This window comes from Camponotus vicinus, unplaced genomic scaffold (genome assembly GCF_025532165.1).
Source record: "Camponotus vicinus isolate PSW18456_S1 unplaced genomic scaffold, iyCamVici1.0 SCAF_4, whole genome shotgun sequence".
Lineage (NCBI taxonomy): Eukaryota > Metazoa > Arthropoda > Insecta > Hymenoptera > Formicidae > Camponotus > Camponotus vicinus.
This window is the reverse complement of record NW_028141976.1, coordinates 8,981,613-9,004,424: the sequence shown is the minus strand read 5'-3', so window position 1 is coordinate 9,004,424 and position 22,812 is coordinate 8,981,613. Positions and strand designations below refer to the sequence as shown.

At 39.5% G+C, this 22,812-nt stretch overlaps 3 protein-coding genes and 1 long non-coding RNA gene across 15 annotated transcripts; 3 read left to right on the top strand and 1 right to left on the bottom strand.

Annotated features, from left to right (window-relative positions):
• The first annotated feature begins 771 nt into the window (after positions 1 to 771).
• On the top strand, positions 772 to 7,309 carry LOC145970423 (uncharacterized). Of its 8 annotated transcripts, none has more exons than XR_014438443.1 (7): positions 778 to 1,538; positions 1,772 to 2,026; positions 2,155 to 4,375; positions 4,526 to 4,679; positions 4,779 to 4,910; positions 5,004 to 5,198; positions 5,287 to 5,997. XR_014438443.1 is itself a non-coding variant. In XM_083097230.1 (4 exons), exons 2-4 carry the CDS (start codon positions 1,797 to 1,799, stop codon positions 7,075 to 7,077), a joined length of 450 nt encoding a protein of 149 aa, XP_082953356.1. In that variant the 5' UTR covers positions 772 to 1,538; positions 1,679 to 1,796; the 3' UTR covers positions 7,078 to 7,309. The 8 variants fall into 8 exon arrangements, 2 of the variants coding, with proteins under 2 accessions (XP_082953356.1, XP_082953355.1); XR_014438444.1 differs by having other exon boundaries at positions 5,004 to 5,478; positions 5,663 to 5,997; XR_014438442.1 differs by having other exon boundaries at positions 780 to 1,538; positions 2,155 to 4,105; positions 4,227 to 4,375; positions 5,004 to 5,997.
• LOC145970438 (uncharacterized) lies at positions 5,988 to 8,660 on the bottom strand. Of its 5 annotated transcripts, none has more exons than XR_014438469.1 (5): positions 8,557 to 8,660; positions 8,297 to 8,458; positions 7,254 to 7,357; positions 7,160 to 7,202; positions 5,988 to 7,048 (listed from the first exon to the last, which is right to left on the bottom strand). It is a non-coding gene; the product is annotated as an uncharacterized LOC145970438 (long non-coding RNA). The 5 variants fall into 5 exon arrangements; XR_014438468.1 differs by having other exon boundaries at positions 7,160 to 7,181; XR_014438467.1 differs by having other exon boundaries at positions 5,988 to 7,202.
• Positions 8,661 to 12,607: 3,947 nt separating this feature from the next.
• Positions 12,608 to 15,425, top strand: LOC145970367 (uncharacterized). The gene is made up of 2 exons (XM_083097094.1): positions 12,608 to 14,497; positions 14,585 to 15,425. The coding sequence occupies exons 1-2, from the start codon at positions 13,374 to 13,376 to the stop codon at positions 15,423 to 15,425; spliced, it is 1,965 nt and encodes a 654-aa protein (XP_082953220.1). The 5' UTR covers positions 12,608 to 13,373.
• A 322-nt stretch (positions 15,426 to 15,747) lies between these two features.
• Positions 15,748 to 17,142, top strand: LOC145970376 (uncharacterized). Its single transcript, XM_083097107.1, has one exon. It carries the CDS (start codon positions 15,748 to 15,750, stop codon positions 17,140 to 17,142), a length of 1,395 nt encoding a protein of 464 aa, XP_082953233.1.
• The last annotated feature ends 5,670 nt before the right edge of the window (positions 17,143 to 22,812 follow it).

Sequence of the window (22,812 nt, the reverse complement as noted above, 5' to 3'; positions counted from 1 at the left end):
ACAAAGAAAGAACCGTGTACGTGTGGCGTTACAGCCACTCGTCGCCGCCGGGCGCCACACGTACACGGTTCTTTCTTCGTGTGCGTAGCGTGCAGCGGGCCAAAACTGGCATCTATGGACCCGGCTTAAGCCGGTTATACAATAGCTGTCGTAAGTCGGGTGTCGTAAGAGTTAACCAATCACAGTTGATTTTAGAGAAGAATAATCGAATACGATTGGTCAACTCTTACGACACCCGACTTACGATAGCTATTGTATAATGCGTCGTCTACAATGAGATTTTAAGGAGACTTAAGGCGTAAGATTTAAGAAATTGACCAATTACAGTCGAGTATTCTCTTAATACTTGACTGTGATTGATCAATTTCTTAAGTCTTACGCCTTAAGTCTCCTTAATATCTCATTGTAGACGACGCTTAACCGGCTTTAGGCTGGTTCTACAATAGCTGTCTTAAGACGGATGTCAAAAGAGTTAACCAATCACAGTTGATTTTAGAGAAGAATAATCGAATACGATTGGTCAACTCTTACGACAACCGACTTACGACAGCTATTGTATAACCGGCTTTAGGCTGGTTCTACAATAGCTGTCGTAAGTCGGATGTCAAAAGAGTTAACCAATCACAGTTGATTTTAGAGAAGAATAATCGAATACGATTGGTCAACTCTTACGACACCCGACTTACGACAGCTATTGTAGAATCGGCCTTAAGGCCATCACACACAAAATTGCATAGCATAAGACCATATGAACCAATAAGCATCGAGTATTAAATCGCCATATTGACTTATATAACATAATACTCGATGCTCATTGGTCCATATGGTCTTATGCTATGCAATTTTGTGTGTGATGGCCTTTAGGCCTCTGCTACAATGAGTCGTAAGGGATCGTTCCCACTGAGCGCGTCACGCGTCGCGTCACCAGCGTGAGCCAATCAAAATATCCCATTGTAATAACATGTTTTCCGTGTTATTCTGGAAACTCAGGCCTTTTTTAGTGGTGAGGGAGGTCTTACTTAGTGTGTCCGTTTTTCGACTAGAGGTCGCAATACGAGCGAGAGAGACAGAGATAGACGGCAGTAGTCGTTCTCTCTCTAACATACGTCTAAATGCGACTTCTAGATCGCAGCGAACCTAGCAGGCAAGCTGTGAACTCCCGAAAAACGGACACACTAAAGGCCGCAGCACACACTTTTACATAACGCATAATGCATAAAGCATAAGGAAATCAATCAATCAGAGTCCTTCATTTCCATCCTCCCTTCTCATTCTGCGGATCTCACATAGTGCACAAAGCATAATGCATAAATAGTCGAAAAATCCGTAAAGATGAAAGGCCGCAGCACACACTTTTGCATAATGCATTATGCATAAAGCATAAGCCATAACGTAATACACAGCAACGCACAAGCTTGTGCATAAGACATAAGGTTTTAACCTCAAAGTTACGACACGGAAAGTGCAAAATTGTGTGAAAAGTGAACTGTGTGGCGTATAAAGAGTAAAATATTTTGTTACTGGAATTATATTTAAAGGTAAATATTTTTTAAATAAAGCAATTAAATTTATTTTAATAAAAAAACACTATATAAATATGTTCCATTAAATATGTTCTACTAAATATGTATTTACATCGTAATTTAATTAAATATATATTTATATTTTTCATTTTTAGGTCTGTTCTCTCTTACACATAATAAGACAGGATCATACATGGATGATAATGAAGATTTTTTAATTTTGTCTCTTTTTTATTTGTGCTTATTAGCATTAATAAAAAAGAGGAAAAAAAGATGGTTGAATCGGAGATGGTGGTGAGACCTATCAATTTAAAACGTCCTTGGTATGGAGATTATGAACATCTATTCCACGAATTAAAATATGATGATCCTGATATGTTTTTTCGATATGTACGAATGACAAAGGAAACTTTCCACCTTTTATTAAATATGACAAAGCCTTTTTTGACGAAAGCAAACAAAAGAGCTTTTAGTCCAGAACAACGATTGGCCATTACTCTGAGGTACTTATTTATTTTGTCATGCAGTATTAAATATAAGAATAAAACAAACGTAGCATGATATTATTTTTGCAAATATTTTATGGTAGTATCTTGTTTTATAATATTCATATATTAATTATTTTTTGTAGATTCTTAGCAACTGGAGACCAAATATTGTCCATTGCATTGGCTTTTAGATGTGGAGAGTCAACTGTACGGAACATTATTCATGAAACTTGTTCAGTCATAGTTACCTCCGGGAACTTTTTTTTTTTTTTTTTTTAAGACAGGAAATGCTTTGCGCACTTGGCGGTGAGACCCGAGGGAGGTACTGACCGCCGTCGTGGAGGATTCCCGGTTTGTTCGAACCCACGTGGGTTGGGCCGGTTTACCACCCAGTACTGACCCGAAATGTCAGCACCGGACCCTAAAACCTGTCTATAGCCCCTGGCCGTTGATAGGGATTTACGTCCACCGGGAACTGCTCGCGCATAACATCCAGTGGACAACCCTATAGCCTGGTCTGTGAGGACCCTTCCCGAAGGGAGTCGCCCCCCTTACACACACAACCCTGACTCGAGAGTCTGTAGGGAGAACGGCCGAGCTATTAGCCATTCTCCCCTCGGCCCCAGGGAGACGTGCAATGCGAGTGGGAGCCCTCACTCCCACCCGCTGCTCCCCGGAACGGAAGGCAACCAGCACCTTCTCCAGACATAAACGCCGAAGCGCAGGAACCACGAGGAAACAATAAGGAAACGAGCAACGACAAACCCACCCGAGGGTGGGGAGCACATTTACACATACTAAACGTAACACCTAACATAGGGCACAGATAATCACGCCAACATACGATAAAAGGTACCAACACCAGACTATGGACAGAGGGCGTATCCGAACCAAACAATTCCGGATCTCTCCGGGGGCCGCAGCCCCCATAGCTACATTAGACGTCACCAGCAAACTCCATTCAAGGGGACGACGACATGGGCTCCGTAGAGCCCTGCGAGTCAGGAAGGGGCCCGACAGCGTCCTCAGACGCAGCTCGAACCCCGTCCCGACTGCCCTCACCCAATACCGCCGAACTTCCAGGGGTCGACCCTCCATCCGGTCTACCCACCTCCGGGAACTTAGCCGGGCAACTTCGACTTTTTTAATTTTTTTTTTTTTATCGTTTGTTGGTCGTTTGTCGGTGATTGTTGGCCTAATTTCAACGTTTGTTGGTTTATATTTTTTTCTTAAACAAAAAAAATATAAATTAGCGTGGTTAGCCGGAAAAATTTCATTTTCGTTCTAAAAGCGGTTAAATCGATACGCAATCATTCGCTGATGATTGTTGGTTTAATTATAACGTTTGTTGGTTCGGTATTTGCCTTAAAAACGAAAAATAATCTCTTTTATTAAGACCGCATTTACAAAACCCTGGCAAAAATGAGACGTTTGTTTAGCGTTTACATGAACGTTTGTGGAAGTTCGTCGAGAGTTTAAAAACGATTAGTAAAGAGTTTGTAGAACAAAAATTGCAACACTGCAGCGTTTAAAAGACGTTTGTACGTTATAGCGTAAACGTAAACGTTTGAAAAGTCTGAGTAAACTCTGTACACGAAGATGTATCAACGTTTACTGAACGTACTCTGAAAAATGTTACCTTAGCATTGCAAAACTTTCATGTAACATTATATAAAGAGTTTGTAGAACAAAAATTGCAACACTGCAGCGTTTGATAAGCATTCAAAACCCAACAGCGTTATGTAAGTGCTCTTACAAAGTTTGAAAAGCATATAAACTCTCAGAAAACCCTCACTCAACAATTGTTAACGCTTTATAAAGTTTCTTATTTTCGCCAGGGAAGTCGTTAGGATCAATCACAGTTGAAGGTTAAACAGTCCTCGAATATGATTGGTTAATTTCTTCCCAATACGTATGTCATTGTTTCTTACGACTTTAGGCTTAAACATCTATATAAACTTGACTGAAGCCTTTCCGCATTCCATTTTCGTATCACATAAGTTTGATACGTATTGTAAATATTGTAAATATATAATTAGGAATAAGTTAAAATTACATATGCGTGGTTCTATAAAAGAAAACAGAGGTTGAAAGGTTTGTATCTTATGTATTTTCTGATATATATTACAATTTCTTATTTAAGTAAAAATGTATATAGCTATTCATTTATATAGCTCATGCTATTTGATTTATAAAGTTGATTTATGTTTATTAGGAGATTATGCTGCTTGGAAATTTATATTTGAAGCTGAGCGTGGCAGAACACATGACTCAACAGAGATACCCAATAATGTAGACATAACTTTTTGCATCGGAGAAGTGGCATATGTTTGTAGCAGTATGTTTCTTCTTTCCGTCCAATAAGTGAGTACAAAAGTTAGTTTTGCATTAATTAAAATATATTGTTTTCTAATTCTTCTATATGTGATACAATACGCTGATACATAGTGAATTAATACAATTAAGTTATTCTTATATATAATGTTAAATTGTACAATGTTCAATTGTTTTCAGTTGAAAGTTACAGAATTCGAATTTAAAAAAAGAGCACAGCACAATCTTTTTTAAACCATTGAGATAAAAGAAGTATTATATATTCAAGCACATGTTAATGATATGAATGAACATGATATGAATGACATGAAATGAACAGGAATTATCGCACTATGTAAGTACTTACTTTATAACAAGATATCGCACATTATTAAATTTTATAATTGTATCAAGTCTCTTTATTAATACTTATTTCTCTCTTTTGCTTTTATAGATTAATTTAGATAATGGCCATTTTCTATTCGATCTAAATACTAAAACTGAAACAGATCTTCTAGAACCGAATTATTCTTGCTCGAGTAATCATTTTACTATAGAAGTCTTCTAGATTCTTAGATGCATCAGAGTAAGTTTAAATATTTTATTCATATATTTGTTACACATTAATTGTAAGTAGGAATAATATTTCATATCTAATCTATTACTTTTTATATTATAGGTCACGTACATTTTCCAAATTTTTCGCATTCCATTTTGATACACATACAGATACACCATATGATATACAATATACAAAATTAAATCTTTACATATTTCTATGTATAATAAATTTCCAAATCTGATTTTATCAATAGAAACAATAAGAGATCCCAGAAAACAAATATTGAAGAGTAGAATAACTGCTTTTCAAATAGTAGGATATGATGACATTGATTACGTTTTATTCACATCAATATCTAACATAAATAATCAAATAATATTTTCTATATTGCTTTATATAGTTATTAGCAACAACATATCTGCACAGTAAAATGATAGAAAAAGAACCGCCTCAATTATCATCTACTATACTGTAGATCAAATTAAGCTGTGGGAAAATGAAAGATTCTTGTTTAGTGAAGGTGTTTTATACAGTCAATTTCTTTCACAAACCGATTTTGAGATTCTTAAAAGATCATGCACTTTCTATGGGAGTATGAAATTAATATTATATTATATATACATATTATATGTACATATATATTATATACATAAATTAATATTTGGGAAAGTGAAAGATAATTATTTTAGAAAGAATATTTTATGAAATATGAATACAGTTTATTACTACAAAATTTTATGACAAATATCACAATTGAGACATATTGTATCTTATAGGAAAGGAACTATGGTAATCGCTAATGCTGATCATGGTGACGTAAAAAAGTTTAAGAAACGATATTCAAAGGGTTCGAGTTAATATTGCGTATTAATGAAATCTAATTGTAAGCATTTTACATACATTATATTGTTTCTTCAGTAGCAATACTTACAAAAAAATATTGTCTCAAAGAAGTGCCTAGAAAAATTGGAAAATAAATTATTTTTATTTTGACATTCTAATAAAATAAGAAAGAAACTTGTTTTAATCAATGCCAAAGCTTTTCTCAGATCGAATTTGATAATATAATTATGATGTAACGAATTATAATAAAGTAAATTTTTATATAATATTTATGTAATAATATTGTCTATATTTTTTTATCTACTTCTACGAATCATCACATTTATACAACAAAGAATTATTTAAAATTCGATAATTCATCATAATAAAACTTATTGTAATCTTGTACATCGTATAATAAATAAATGTCATGTTGAAAAAAATTCAGCTATTACTCTGGCATTCTTTTAACATTAATTTAACATTAATTTAAATTTTTGTAGCAAATGTAGCACATTAGGCTGGCTCTTTATATAATGTTTTCAATCAATATTTGTATGATGGACAAAAATAATTAAACATATATTTACAGTACTAACATTCAATATTGCAAATGATGAAATTAGACATGCAATTAAAGTGCAAACTGATAATCCTTTATACATATATTAGATATTCAAGAAAATGTAATTAAATTCAACCATAATTAGTTAAAATGTAATGTTTCGCAACTTTTGACCATATTATATCGAGAATATTGAGAAATTATTGCGAATAAAATAGAATATTAAGTAATGCAGTATTACTCGTCATAGTTTTATGTAAAAATAAAAAGTGTTAGACGAGTCGCGCAAAGCCGTCCACACTTTTTAAGGAAGACGTCGAGAGAAAGAAATTTTCTTCTTTTTTTTCTCATTCGAGCGGTTTCCAGGCTTCAGCCAAGTTTATATAGATGTTTAAGTTTGATTGCGTATCGATTTAACCGCTTTTTGAACGAAAATGAAATTTTTCCGGCTAACTTCACGCTAATTTTTATTTTTTTGTTTAAAAAAAAAATATAAACCAACAAACGTTGAAATTAGGCCAACAATCACCGACAAACGACCAACAAACGATTAAAAAAAAAAATTAAAAAAGTCGAAGTTGCCCGGCTAAGTTCCCGGAGGTGTCATAGTCAAGGTATTACAACTGATTTACCTTCGTTTACCAACAGAAGAAGAATGGAAAAATATTTGTACTGGTTTTCTGGAAAATTGGAATTTCCCTCACTGTGTTGTGGCTTTCGACGGAAAGCATGTGGAGATACAAGTTCCGCCAAATTCCGGGAGCTTATTTTACAACTACAAAAAAACACATAGCATTGTGTTGATGGCTGCATGTGATTACAAATATATGTTTACACTAGTTGATATTGGCTCGTATGGTGGCAATAGTGATGGTGGTATTTTTACCTCTTCTAACATTCATTTGGCACTGCAAGAAAAAACATTAAATCTTCTCAAAGGGATTGCAAATCTTCCTGAAAGTAACGTTAAAATGCCATACTTTTTTCTTGGAGATAGTGGTTTTCCAATAAGTCCTACTATGATCTTCTTAATTGAAGATGATATGAATGTTCGACAGTATGAAGAGAAATTGGAGAAAATAATCTGTATAAGATATAAAATAAAAATTACTGGATTAATCATTACTATAAAATCTAGTTTTAATTATGTGCGCAATATTATGAAGCCTTCAAACTAGTATTTTTTTAGTAATATTGTTATTATCAAAATGTCATCGAAAAAACCTGAATATTCGATTGTTCTCAAAAATTTTACATTCAAATACAAAAATTCTTGCCCGATTATTTAAAAAAATTTTATACTTATTCACAATTTATCTTTATATATAGGGCGATCCTGAAAAACGTTATGTCTTTAAAATGACGTATTCCTGACACCATTCTAAGACAATTTTTCCTTTACCAAAATTTGATTTGAAGCGTAGTTTTTGAATTATGAGCAAAAATAGTTAGTAAATCACGCGTCGGGTACAGAAGGCAGGCAGGAGCGGCGCGGCGTGCCGCGAGCGCGGGCGCAGCTGACCGCCCGACGGGTGATTATCACCGCATGAGTCGCTAACTATTTTATCTTATAACATAAAATTATGCTTTAAATAAAATTTTGGTAAAGAAGAAAATGTCTTAGAATTACGTCAGAAATACGTGTTCCTTAAAATAACGTTATTTTAATAATGAAAAGTTGTTTCGGATCGCCGGCCGTCCGACGTTGCAATCAGCTGATTGTTACACGCGATATGTGTATGGCGGAGTGTGTGCGTAAGAGAGAGAGAGAGAGAGAGAGAGAGAAAGAGAGAGCGAGCGAGAGAGAGAGAGAGAGAGCGAGAGAGAGAGGGTGAGAGGGAGGGTAGGAGGGACAGACATTCATACACACGCACGCACTTTTTTTCTCGCTCTCTTTCTCTCTTTTACGCAACACTCATACACTCTCTCATTCGGTCTCTCACTCACACTCTTTCGGTCACTCACTCACACTCTTTCGGTCACTCACTCACTCACTCACCTGCTTACTCACTTGCTCACTCACCTTGTAGCAGCGTAGCGAATCTTCATGCTATGTATTGTTGTTATCTGCTGCACGGTTATGATTGCTAGAGATGCGCGAAACAAAATATGTTTAAAATGCACTGCATTCGTATCTACACAATGTTCGACCCCTTCTCCTCCTCCTTTATTCTTAATATCTGTACTGCAAGGAAATACCTCGTCCATTTATTTCGATTCAACCGCAACTTTGTCGACTAACACGACTCGCATTCCAATTACGAAAATTATCATCGGACTCACGCGAAAATCTCCATTGTATGCTTGGTGAATAATTTTCGAGCTTCCCGAGAATTGGCCATGCGCCAGCAAATTTTTAATCTTCTCCCGTTCGTGTCCCCGATCGATCGCGAATAGTACGGATAGAACAATGCATTGCAACGTTTCGCAGAGAGATACATAAATATCTAGAAACAGACTCGATGGGTTTCAATAGTTGCACGTCTGAATATTTTACTTTATCGTTTGTAAAGATTGTTAACGATCAAAAATATAGTAAAAAAATTATACATATTGTGTCACGATTATAATTATTATAGCTAAAATGCTCGTAATTATTATTTTAAAAAATATTGCACGAACAATTTATGAGAAAATATATATTTCCCAAGTTTTTCGGAAAAGTCAATGTGATTGCAGAAAAGCTCGTGTCGACAACGATAAAGCGCATAAAGGGATGTTTGTGACATTTGCCACAGTCTGTTCCTACCGAAGCGCGAAATGACGCCGACGTTTCTACTAATACAATGAACAAAGCGTGGCACGACCTACATTTGAGACTCGATTTTCAAGTTCAAAATAGCGAGTGCAAACTTGTTGTTCGCTACTATAAGTACATAAATACAGCTATCATTTCGATCAGATATATCGATTAAATAAAAGACGCACCATACTGATAAGATTCAAGATCAAGATCCCAACTTTCGACGTAGTTTTGACTTATTGTTAGTTAATACTTTAATCTCTCTCACTTTATAAGTTAACATTTAAATAACGGTCACATTTTTTTTGTTCTCTGACGTGTAACATTAAAATATATCGATTAAAATATACCAGAGCGGCAGAAAAAGTCCACAAAGATCGATCTGTTTTCATTGATTTTACATTTTCTTAATTCAAGTTGTCCTACTTAAAATAACCATAAGTTGTTTAATTAATGGGACTCGTATTAACCTAGATCTTGGACGTAAATTTGCGGATGTAATTGTGTAAACTGTAATATTAGGTATCGTTGGTCAAGCTGTCGTTGTCCTGCCAACGGGCAGCCCATCGTCGTTATGATTCACTGTCGGTTGCAGACATCCTTCATCGTCCTGAAACCACGTCACGGGCCGGATCGTTATCTCCGCATGGAGCATCGCAATTGTTTCACGTTCGATTATTGGAAAATGTGATACTGGGCGCGCACCAATGAAGCAAAACTGTTTAATTAGCCATCTGGTTATAATGACTAAATGAGATCGCGGCGGTTTTACATTTTCATAGAAATTAATTTTGGAATCGTATAAAACGTCTCGAAGCAAAAAAAAATTTAAAGTTGAATTATTTAATTCGTTACCTCGTTATAACGGTCAATTAAATATATAGGCTGAAACTTGGGGGAGGACCTTTTAATTATTAAAACTGGAAATGAACGGAATGTATCGCGCGAACATGTGAATGAACGTTCCGCTTGACATTGTCGAGACGATTTAAAAACATGAATTATTTCATTCGCTACGATAATGGTACAGTTCCACTTCGATTTAACGCTAATTTTAAAAGAGTGTGACTAAGCAAAACCTGTATTCGTCACTTTACTATGATTTGATTATGCAAACGCGCAATGCACTTCGCGATTGCGATTTAAGAAGCTAATAAATCATTGAATCAACCAACGAAGCAAGTGAAAAAAATATGCAAGTGTAAAATATCTTTATTTCCGATGCTCAATGCGAAACTGATGACTTTCTATCTGATGACTAGCATTCGTCCTTGTCTAACGTCAACTTACTTATTGCCATTGCTAGATAAATGACCAGTCGCGAGAGACTAATCACGAATTTATGACGATTTGATCAGTCAAACATCCAATCACAGCCAAAGAAATCGATATACTATATATGTTATTTTATGTCACAATAATATAAGATTTTATGAAACGGAATAAGAAACGTATAACATCTTCATTCGCGATTGTTGACCGGTAGTTTGTTCAGTTCAAAGACATCATCGTGGTTACAAGAAGAGACTCAGACCACACGTAATATATGTGTATACTTTGAATAACATATATCGCGGTTGAAACGTCGCCAAAAGAGCTTTATTTCTCTGAACACATAATCGTATCTCTTTTCAAAGCATCCTAAACAGTCAGCCAGTCTCGAGAATCAATCGAGGACTTTGCACTGGAAACTAATTTGCAGTGGAGTTCGCGATAGAAAACTGCGCTTCTCGAAGTTTGCAAGCCAGCAAATCGTTGAAATCGACAATCTCATTTGAAACAAGATGCGAGACGTGAAAGATATTTTAGAAAGATATATTAATATGAAAATAATTTTTATATCAAAATATGTCGATGAGAATGATTTCTCTCGCACATACACACAATCGCAATCTTTTTTCTTTATAATTCCAATTCAGTTTAAATCTAGAATAGGAATTATTTTTGATGTCGAATATTGGTTGGATAAATAAAAGTAACAAACATCATTAATAAAATTCGTCGAAAAATTATACAGAATTATTTAGGAAGATAATAACGAGATAGTAGGTATACAAGGCCGGTTCTAACCCAGGTCCTCTCAGGGGGGTGAGGCGCGAGAGGATCTCAGCGGCGCGGGGGAATGACATTACGCAGGATGGAGGGGGTTTTGGGTGGTTTTCGGTGGTTTTCGGAGGCGCGGGGGAATGACGTCACGCGGGACGGAGGGGATTTTGTAGGCGCGGGGGCTGCGGGGCGGGGCGGGGGACGCTTGTGTTGGATGTTTTATGACAAGTATAAACAATCATAAATAGATTGATAAACAGCGGTATTTGAAGAGGATTGGGTCTTCTGGCCTAACCCAAAATCATTTTCCCCTTTTTTTTTATTTTATTTTATCTTATTTTTTAATGAAGAATTGTAACGTATCAGCACTGATGTTCGGCTGCTTTGTACCCTTGCCGCGCGTGTGAGAGAGAGAGAGAGAACAATAATATCGCGTGCGAAAAGAATGCGTACGAGAGAGAACGATAGCGAGACTTATAATTAATGCGAGAGCACGCAAAGGATTGGAGCGCAAGGGAAAGGCGTGTAAATAATTGCAATTTTTTTTTGTTACAATTAAAAATATATAGAATTTATTTAAATGTGTGTATGAGTATTACAAATTGTGTGTGTGTGTGTGTGTGTGTGTGTATGTGTACTTAATATTAAAATTATATAAAATTTAAAAATTAATAAAATATAGGAGGAAAAAAAAGATGAATATAAAATAATGCGGACGGTGCGCCGGGCTGTAAGGGAGAGGCAGCTCCTGAAACAGGAAAAACGCTACATTAATTTTATCTTAATTAAAATAAAAAAAAATAATAATTTATTTTAAGATACTTTTGATATATAATAAATTGTAAGTTACTTACAATGTTATCCATGATCCATTTATTTAATTTGTGCAAATAGGGCACATGTTGCAGGCCAATATTTGATTCAAACATTTTCTGCACCCTGTGCATGACATACTCGAATTTTCCAAATGAACATAAGCTATGGTTCTATGTTCTCGAACAGCACTAGTTTCTTCAAACTGATACGGTACACTTAGAAAGCATTCGATACAATATTTCGATCCATTTTCCATGTAGTAATAGGAAATGCAACATATCTTTGTTGCTTCGTTGTATGTCATTATTTCAGGTATGCTTAAATCTCGCTGTTTCTTTTGTAACCGTTCATCAAGAATATCGACACTATTGTCACTATCATAATCACTGTCTTTCGCCAAGGGTTCTATATCAGATTCATCATCTTCCATCTCTCTCCTCTCTCTCTTCTCTCTCTCTATCTCCATCCTCTCCGCCACAGCTGGATCCATCCAATCATCGTAATCATCATCCGTATCGTCGTCGATGATAATTACGTTTTCTTCAGCCATTGCACAAGACCACCGAAACACAGAAGAGCAACGAAAGAAATGACACTCTAGTGCAGCAGACTCCTCTTCATTATATATATTTTTTAACATAAACAATATAAACGCGGGGGAATGACGTCACGTGGGACGGAGGGGATTTCGTAAGCGCGGGGGCTGCGGGGCGGGGCGGGGAACGCTTGGGGATGTGTTGGATGTTTTATGACGAGTATAAACAATCATAAACCGATGTCCAGATGGTAAACAGCGGTATTTGAAGAGGATTGAATATTAGGGCCAGAATTATTTTCCATATTTTTTCTAGGAAGAATTGCAACGTATCAGCGCCGATATTCGGCTGCTTTGTGCCCTTGCCGCGCGTGAGAGAGAACGAATTCTTTCTGAGATGTAAATAAATGATTATTATGATACACCACTTATTTATTTTACACAAAGATGAAAAGGTTTAGACGAAATACAGGGAGGATTGAAGCGCATCAAGTCACAGTACATGATTTGAACGCGCATCGACACGTCGCGTCGGTATAGTAAAAGTATAGTCAAAAAATATAGTGTTCTGTCAGTGTAGTGTGATAATATATATATAAAAATGGAAGACGAAGATCACGCGTTGTCATCTGACAGTGACTGCATTAGTGACTGCAGTGAGAACTCCACGGAATTCAGAGAGAAAATAGTGTCTGTTGCGGAAATTAATGCTTTAAACGCACGTAGTACAAAATTTTGTATCATATACAGTTATTATTCCACGGGTGGTGCTCTAGCTGTATGTCCTTCGTGTATGATTGCGTTGCAAGGCGTGGATAGCCAAATGATGTATGCTGTTCGAAAGCACAAAATTGAGACACTTGATGCGATGGATGGCTGATTCTGTTCAAGGTGTAGCGAGCCGTTGTATATAAGATTTCCGTGCAATATGTGCCCAATTTGCACTCTGTGAAAAAAAAAATGGAAAATATCGAACAGACTGAACGCGACCTGGTGGAGCGATCCAACCAAATTGCCACCTTGGGTGAATATTTTGCATGGCTACAACGATGCAACGAGTACATCGAGTCGCTGGAAGAGCAAAGTCGGATCAAACGACTACGATTATCGATCGGGAATCGACAATCATTGATTGCTCGGATCGCGCGACTCGAAGGTGCAAAGACTCGATTGCAGAGACAGTTTATGCCCAGTGGTGGTAATTACAGTGGCAACAATAACGCGGGTGCCGGATGTAGCGCGCATCAAAATGAACTTGTGTGGCGCGAGATTGATACCGCGTTCGATAACCGTATTCTGACCGGTGCTGTGATTAACGCAAACCATATCGAACCTCGTCAATTTCTCGATGACGCCAAAGACATTGTGATAGAACATGTGCAGGACGTTATAAGAAGACACAACAGTGTAAAAGTGAACACCATATTCAATGGCGAGTTTGTGGCCGGAGATAAACGCGCTAACAAAAGTATTAATACGAGAAACTGCGAACTCTTTCGCACATCCGATTTACACGAGTGGTACGAGCGCCGCGTTATCGAACCCACTCTAGCATCGCTGGAAGAATTTCAGGAACGCGATAGCGGGTGGGCATTGTCGCGAATATTGAATTTGACTGTAAATATAAATAAGTATAATCCTATGCGCGCGGGATGTCATATAAAATTGCCGCGGGAGATTATGATGAAGAGAGCAGTGATTAACGTACAATCAAAAGACAATGCGTGTTTCGCGTGGGCAGTGGTCGCCGCTCTATATCCCGCAGAAAGAAAGGCGGAACGAGAATCATCGTACCCGCATTACGCGACAGTGCTGAATTTCCGAGACATTGAGTTTCCAGTGACTGTCAATCAGATTAAAAAATTTGAACTTGTCAACGATATTTCGATCAACGTGTACAGCATCGAAGAGAAGAACAGCATTGTTCCGATACGTCTTTCGCAGCAGAAGCGGGACAAGCATGTCAACTTGTTGTACGTGGAAGACGGCAACAATGTCGGACATTTCGCATGGATCAAAAATTTATCCCGGCTCGTGAGCTCGCAACTGAGCAAAAAGGACCATAAGAAATATATCTGCGATCGGTATGTATAATTTAAATAATTATAAGTTATGTAGCAAATTGTATATAATTCTTTAATTTTTTAAAAAATTTTTATTTTCTTTTATAGATGCTTGCATTACTTTGATTCGGACGACAAGTTGCAGTCGCATACTGTCGACTGTGAAAAGATGAACGACTGCGCTATCCGGTTACCGAGCGATAAGGACAAGTGGTTATCGTTCAACAATTACAACAAGAAAGAGCAGCTTCCATTCATCGTGTACGCCGACTTGGAATGCGTTCTGACCAAGATGGAGGAAGAGAAGAATATGTGCCAGCACCATCAAGTATTTAGCATAGCATATTATATACATTGCTCGTACAACGTCTCATTATCCGCATATCATTCGTGTCGCAGTACCGATTGTATAGCATGGTTCGTCGAGCAACTTAAAATGTTAGCATTTCGTGTAAAAAATATTTTAACTACTAATGTCCCTATGGTAGATTTAACATTCGAAGAGTGTGAAAAATTTAATAGCGCTACTCAATGTCATATATGCGAAAAACCGTTCGCGCAAGACGATACACGCGTACGCGATCATTGCCATTTGACTGGACGGTACAGAGGTCCCGCGCATTCAAATTGTAATTTAAATTATAAAGAGTCTTTCTGTATTCCGATAGTGTTTCATAATTTATCCGGTTATGATTCGCATTTCATTATCGAGGAAATAGCCACAGCGTTCGAAGGGAGAGTCGAGTTACTTCCAATAACGAAAGAGAAATATATATCGTTTACCAAAAACGTCGATCTTAAGGAAGAAAAACCAAAAAATCAAGTAAAATTACGCTTCATCGATTCATTCAAATTTCTTACGGTAAGTCTCGACAAATTAGCATCTTATCTAGATAAAGATAAACTGGATATTTTAATAAAAATCAGAATTTCAAAATTTATCGAGTGAAAACTTCAAATTATTAACACGAAAAGGTCCATACGAATACATCGATTCCGTTGACAAGTTGCAAGATACATGTTTACCACCGCGCGAATCATTTTACAGTTCCTTAACCGGTGAAACTATATCCGAGAGCGATTACGCGCACGCCGAGAACATCTGGACGCGATTCTCCATTCGAACGCTAGGCGAATATAGCGATTTATATCTTAAAATCGATGTCTTGTTATTAGCCGATATTTTTGAAAACTTTCGCGAGAAATGTATCGAAAGTTACGGACTCGACCCTGCGTATTATTATACTCTTCCCGGATACACGTGGGACGCCATGTTGAAGCATACAAAGATTACGTTCGAATTGCTTACCGACATCGACATGGTCATGTTTATCGAACGCGGTATACGCGGTGGTCTGAGTCAGTGTTCCAACAGATACGCGCGCGCTAATAACAAGTACATGCAACAATCGTACGATCCATCGAAACCATCGTCGTATTTGATGTATTTCGATGTAAATAACTTATATGGATGGGCAATGTGTCAACCGTTGCCCTATGCCGATTTTCGATGGGTCGATGACGTGTCAAATTTTGACGTAGCATCGATCGCGTTAGATTCGCCTACGGGTTATATCCTCGAAGTCGATCTCGAGTACCCGCAACATCTTCACGATACGCACACTGACCTTCCGTTTTGCCCGACACGTGACAAGCCGCCCGGCAAGCGGCAAGACAAACTCCTCGCAACATTATACGATAAGAAGCGTTACGTGATACACTACCGTAATCTACAGCAATGTACGCGACACGGCCTTCGCGTTACAAAAATACATCGAATTTTACAGTTTTCACAATCTCCGTGGCTTCGCAGTTATATCGAATTAAATACACAGTTTAGAACACTCGCGAAAAATGATTTTGAAAAAAATTTATATAAATTGATGAATAACGCGGTATTTGGCAAGACGATGGAAAATGTGCGTAATCGTGTCGACGTAAAATTATTAACAAAGTGGGACGGACGATACAGCGCAGAAGCAATGATAGCGAAACCAAATTTCCATAGTCGAAGTATTTTTTCGGAGAATCTCGTTGCCATAGAGTTACGCAAACTAGAAGTAAGATTTTATAAACCAATCTATGTCGGCATGTGCATACTAGACATTTCTAAAACGTGCTTGTACGAATTTCATCACGAGTACATGTTTCCTCTGTATCGCGACAAATGCCGAGTAATGTACACCGACACAGATAGTCTAATATATCACATCGAATGCGTCGATGTATATGAAAACATGAAGCGCGATATCAACCGATTTGATACGAGCGATTATCCAATTGATAACGCGTACGGTATACCGCTCGTAAATAAAAAGGTACCGGGTCTAATGAAGGATGAAAATAACGGTGCCATAATGACCGAATTTGCCGGGCTCAGAGCAAAAATGTACGCATTACGAGTCGATGGGAAAAAGGATACGAAGAAAGTTAAAGGTGTCAAGAGCAACGTTGTCGCGAGAACGATAACGTTTGACGATTACACACGGTGTTTGAAAGAAGAAATTGAAATGACGCGCCAGCAGTCGTGTATAAGATCGAAATTGCACCAAGTATACACAATCCGCGAGACAAAAATTGCTCTGAGTCCGTACGACGACAAGCGGTATATCGTACCCGAAACCACCGATACGCTACCGTGGGGGCATTATAAGATACCATTGTAAAATGTGTGTGAAAGAAATATTAATAAAGATTTTTGTATTTTTATATTTCATATATTTTTATGTAATGCATTTCTCATACATCTTATATTAAAAATACATGTACTATCGCAAGGGATATTGATAAGGATTTATATATATATTTTCATTTTTCAAATATTATATATGTTATACACATATATTTTTCCAGAAAATTAAAAATAAACATTGTATGAATTAAATCACATTGTCTTTATGTATCCAAGAATTGTGCGAATTGTCAAATCCCAACCATTTCACGTAAACCTCGTCACCCCTCCTACGCAGTATTTTCTCCACGAGATACACGTCCGGATAATTCGCGCGATGCAACTCGTGCTCGTAGAACGCTCCAGCGATAGGTTTTTTGCGATAATCCTCAAGTAGATAGCTTACGGGATTAGTATGCTGCACTTTTACAATTTTAAACACTTCGGTTGTCCAATTTGGCGTGTAACCTTTCTCAAAAATTGTCTTGTACTTGCTAACGCGTACCGAGTCACCTACTTTGAATTTTGCCGGACCCGCGATATTTACACGGTTATACACAGTAGCCAAGAGTCTTTCAGCGACCGCGGGGGTAACGTCGACGGGTCGCATACCGATCGTTCGATGCTTGCGCGCGTTGTAATCCGATACGAGTCGCGGCAACGCGCTGATCCACTTGTAAGATCCGTTCAGCGTAAACATCTTCCACATGTCGTTTTTCAGTGTGCGATTGAATCGCTCAACGATCGATGCCTTCAATACTGAATATGTAGAATAATGATTGATGTCATGTTTCCGTATGAGCCGTTGCACGTCAGCGTTATAAAATTCCTTCCCCATATCAGTCTGTAAGTTTTTCGGACATCTTTTGCTATTTCGAATTATCTCAGCGATAGCGTCAGCTGTCTCGCTTCCGCCTTTACTCTTGAGTGGTGCGGCCCACGCGTGCTTGCTCAACGCATCGATGACTGTGAGTATGTAGTGGTAACCTCTGTTGAAACGAGAGTACGGACGCATCTCGACAATGTCAGCTTGCCACAGGTCATCGTATCCCCGCACTATGACATGTCTTCGGGGAAAATTTTTTCTCGCCGGCGCGTGCAATTCGTTCACCAACTGCCGTTTCTCTAAACTATGTTGTTTCTTCGCTTCCTCGGTTATTCCCGATCGCCGATCCATCATTGTTTCGATTCGTCGATCAAACGATGTGTGCCCCGAGTATCACCGTGCGTTTTATCATTCGTTACTGTTCGATAACCGTTCCTGCCCCGTTCGATAGCCGTTTCTGACCCGTTCGATAGCCGTTCGTTACCGTTCCTACCCCGTTAGTTGTCGTTCTTGCCCCGTTCGATAGCCGTTTCTGACCCGTTCGATAGCCGTTCGATAGCCGTTTCTGACCCGTTCGATAGCCGTTCGTTACCGTTCCTACCCCGTTAGTTGCCGTTCCTGCCCCGTTCGATAGTCGTTCCTTACACGTTTGATAGTCGTTTCTGAGCCGTTCACTGCCGTTCTTGACCCGTTTGTTGCCGTGATTGACCCTGTTGGTAGTCGCTTCTAAGTAGTCCGTAGCCTCGTTCACAGTCGTTTCTGACCCGTTCGCAGCCTCGTTGGCAATCGTTTCTGACCCGTTCGTAGCCGTTCCAGAGTTGTATGCCGCCTCGTATGTAGCCGTTCCTGACGTGTTCATAGCCTTGTTCGCAGCCGTTCCTGAGGTGTTCATAACCTCGTTCGCAGCTGTTCTTGAATTGTTCGTAGCCTCGTTCACAGCCGTTTCCTCTTCGATCACTGCCACTCATTGTAGTTCGATAACCCTTCGTTCGATAAGCCTTTGTAGATGTTCAATAATTGTACAATAGCCGCTCCTTAGCCGCTCGTAGCTGTTTCAGAATTAGTGTTAATTGCACGCTGAAGCTCGTTTATCGCAGTCTGCAAAGCTCGCACGTCCTTCTCGCACGCAGTCAGCTTCTCGTCTGATTCTTTCTGCTGATTCTTCAACGTTTTAACGCATTGTTCCACGTACAGTTTGTTGACTGCATCGGTATCAGCCTCAGGTTGCGCTACACGGCGAATCTTGCGCGACCTCGCGTCATAGTACGTAGCGACGCGACACAGAGCGTTTTGACGCAAGTAACTTGTCACCGATTTACCCCAATGATCGCTTGTTCTAATTGCTTCATTTCTCTGTTCGAATAATCCAAATTTGTTGATGGGCATTTTTTTTCTCGATGCGAGTGACGTCGATCGACTGATCAGTTTCGTTGAGACACCGTTTAATTTATAATAAGGCCGACTTCGCGAAGTTCCTCTATAATCGACAGGATCTCGTTGTCGTGAGCGTTGTGGCCAGCTCGGCGCGAAGCGTCGAGCAATCGTAGACGATCCACTAGCTCGTTGGGATCGTCCCAGTGCACGTAATCGATCTTATTGTCGGTTAGCGTCATCGCGCGAGGCATGGATACTCCCGTACCGCATTTTTTCTTTTTCGATTCGATTGACATCAACGGTGCAATTATGTGTTTATACTTGTATCCCCTGTTGCTCTTTAATTGACCTTGCGCATCATATTGACGTTTATGCGCACTCGTCGCCATTAATATGCTCTTATATTTTTGCATATCGTCCTCAGTGTATATGTCATCATCGGGAATTCTCTTGAAGATCAACTCGTATAATCCAGGTGTACCAATGTACCTCACCTTGTCTATGATTATAGAGTCATCTGCACCGATGTCGAATCGTTTGTTACCGAGCCACATTTCATTCTTGTCGAAATAGATACCGTACACGTAATCGATCTGGGTTTTTCTGTCGCCACTAAGGTGAGCGCTCATGTACTTTTGTGCCAGTGGCCCGAAGTGCTCTTGTAACATTTTTTGACCTTCCAACGTTTGTAACATGTTTCGAACAGATGGTGATTCGAGCGGGTTGCCCGTGGTTTCGAAAACATTTTCGATTGCGAGTGATTCGGGTATCGTGGGTTGTACGATTCTCGTTGTCGCGGACGGTGTGGAGGTTATCAGCGGTTCATCCGATGTCGATAAACGATTCACCTTCAATCGTTGTCTCTTTTTTGGTGTCGTATCCTCCTCCTCCTCCTCCTCTTCCTCCTTGTACCGCTTGATGGGTAACGTTTTAATTATAGCGTCAGCGTTACTCTCCGGCTCGTTTTTCACCGCGATTAAGCTAGAGTTGTCGACGATTTTTTGTAGTGGCTCGATAATAGGCCTAAAATGAGTCTTGACCGCGATATCGTCGTCGATCTTACCGGTCTTCAAAGCGCGATGTTTCTTGCGGATCGATTCGCTCGTTTTCTCAATCTCCCTCGCAATCTTTTCACGCTCACGAATATTATCGCTTTCAGCCATGTCGACAGAGTGTCGGCAACGACTAATCGTTTTGCGGTATCGCGAACACGTTAAATCCTTTTCTGTATCGCCCGTTCGTAAATGAGCTGTCCTTATCTATCACTAGAAATCCATACTTTTGTTGCCAACAAGTACGACATAATTCACTGAAATCCCCGTACGACATGTCGGTATTCACGTGATCGTTGTACACGTGTTTCAAGTTGGTACCGTCCTGTTTAAACAAGATCAGCAGGTTCGCATTGTCGCGTATAAGATGTTTTGGTATTCTCGCGTACGTCTGACAGAGATAGAAGCAGTCGACGTTCGAGTGACGACCCATTGAGAAGTACTCTCTTATCGTATTTTGCTTGTCGCACGCCACGTCATCGAAGACGAAAATCGAGTTTGGACGTGCCTCGCTCGGTGGAATGACGTCACTGTTATTGGAGAACGTAAAATAGCCGATTTCGTCAATCGGCGTCAACAAATTCTCCAGATATCGATATTTCGGCTGTTATAGCGACTTCGAGTACACGTACACGTTCTCGAAACGTACACCGTGCGGGCTTTCCAGTAGACTTATCAGAACGTTGGTTTTACCACAATTCGAGGGGCCGCAAACGATCGCGCGTATAGTAGTCGGTAGCATCGTACCGTGCCTGCGCATCTCTGCGTTGTCCTCCATTGATCGTAATCTGTCGTCGCAATTCGTCACGCGTATCGTCAAAGGTTGTCGCACGAATCTCATTTTTTCAACACTACCGATTGGATCGAACGCCTGCCTATTTATAGGTGCGCGAAATCACGAGTCGCTCAGTAGAGAAAAAATGTTCGTTCTGCTATCAAGTCCTTCCGACATTCGCGATTTGAGCGTCGAACAACTACAATTTGTGTCAAAAGCTGTTCTGTTGCGAATGTGCGGTGATCACGTCCACTACGTGTGGGACAAACTTCCGGAACACATAAAAGCGGATCCGGAGGTTCAGACGTATCGTCGCTGTTACGAACACTACAATCAGCCGTGGCAGGAAACACACATCGACGGTCCGGCGCCATTGATAAAGAATTGCAGCGAATGTCAACGAAAATAGGTAGAGGCCTATTAAATCACGCGATAAACACACTTCCGATCGAATTCCATATTCCCGGCTATCAGTTTTGCGGGCCAGGCACACGGTTGGAGAAGCGATTAGTCAGAGGCGATCGAGGTATAAATCCATTGGACGCGGCGTGTCGCGAACACGATATAGCATACTCTCGGAGCAACGATCTCACCGAGAGACACGCGGCGGATAAGATACTCGCTGAGAAAGCGCGGAATCGCATCGTTGCGAGAGATTCGACTCTCGGTGAGAGAACCGCAGCCACAGCTGTCTGGACAGCGATGAAAGCCAAGACGAAGCTCGGTATGGGTCTGAAGACGAAGACGAAGAAAAAAACGGCGAAGAAACGGATACTTCCGGTAGCGAAATGCGGCGGTGTATTGCCGATTCTACCAATGTTGGGTGCGCTCGGATCCCTGATCGGTGGAGCGACTGGTGTAGCAAAGGTGGTGAACGACGGAAAAGCCGCCCAACGTCAGTTGCAAGAGATGCTACGTCACAATCGCGCTATGGAAGGTCACGGATTATATCTCGCTCCTTACAAATACGGACGAGGAGCCTCAACGAGAAAAAAAAAAACGTCAAAGAGACGCTAAAAATGCCGCAGGGCGCAACTACCAACATACAATTGCTACAACTGGCAAAACGTATGCACATTCCATATTTTAGAGGTGTTTTCATGCGCAACTCGTTACCGATCGGTGGTATATATCAAAACGAGAGCGGCATTGTAAATTTGGATAGCGTCGAAGGACCAGGTACTCATTGGGTAGCGTATGCAAAGAGGGGGAATCGCGCTATATATTTCGACAGTTTCGGCAATCTTCGACCACCGAATGAATTGGTGCGATATCTCGGACGAAACGTAACGAAGATACAGTACAATTACACACCTGTTCAAACTTACGATCAGAGCATCTGCGGACAATTGTGCTTGCAGTTTCTTCGAACGGTCGATGCATGTGAATTTAAAGACAGATATTGCGCTATTTAACTCAGTATTCGTTAAACAGTTTCGTCGACATGTCTATGACGTTCACATTGACTGGGAAGAGTAGCGTTCTCACGACAAACTTCTTTCCCACCATAGATTTGAGCGACGGCGAATACGAGCTCGGTCTAACGGATTTTGAGACTTATCACACGATACCGAATGTGAATTCCTCGAATAATAAATTTTACTTTGGCAAAGATGACGAAGAAATTACGATTCCCGA

Coding starts and splice junctions, on each gene's coding strand:
- LOC145970423 (XM_083097230.1), top strand. CDS start 1,797: ATGGTTGAATCGGAGATGGTGGTGAGACCTATCAATTTAAAACGTCCT. Junction 2,027..2,154: donor CGATTGGCCATTACTCTGAG/GTACTTATTTAT, acceptor TATTTTTTGTAG/ATTCTTAGCAACTGGAGACC. Junction 2,219..6,921: donor TTAGATGTGGAGAGTCAACT/GTACGGAACATT, acceptor GTTTACCAACAG/AAGAAGAATGGAAAAATATT.
- LOC145970367 (XM_083097094.1), top strand. CDS start 13,374: ATGGAAAATATCGAACAGACTGAACGCGACCTGGTGGAGCGATCCAAC. Junction 14,498..14,584: donor AAGAAATATATCTGCGATCG/GTATGTATAATT, acceptor TTTCTTTTATAG/ATGCTTGCATTACTTTGATT.
- LOC145970376 (XM_083097107.1), top strand. CDS start 15,748: ATGTTGAAGCATACAAAGATTACGTTCGAATTGCTTACCGACATCGAC.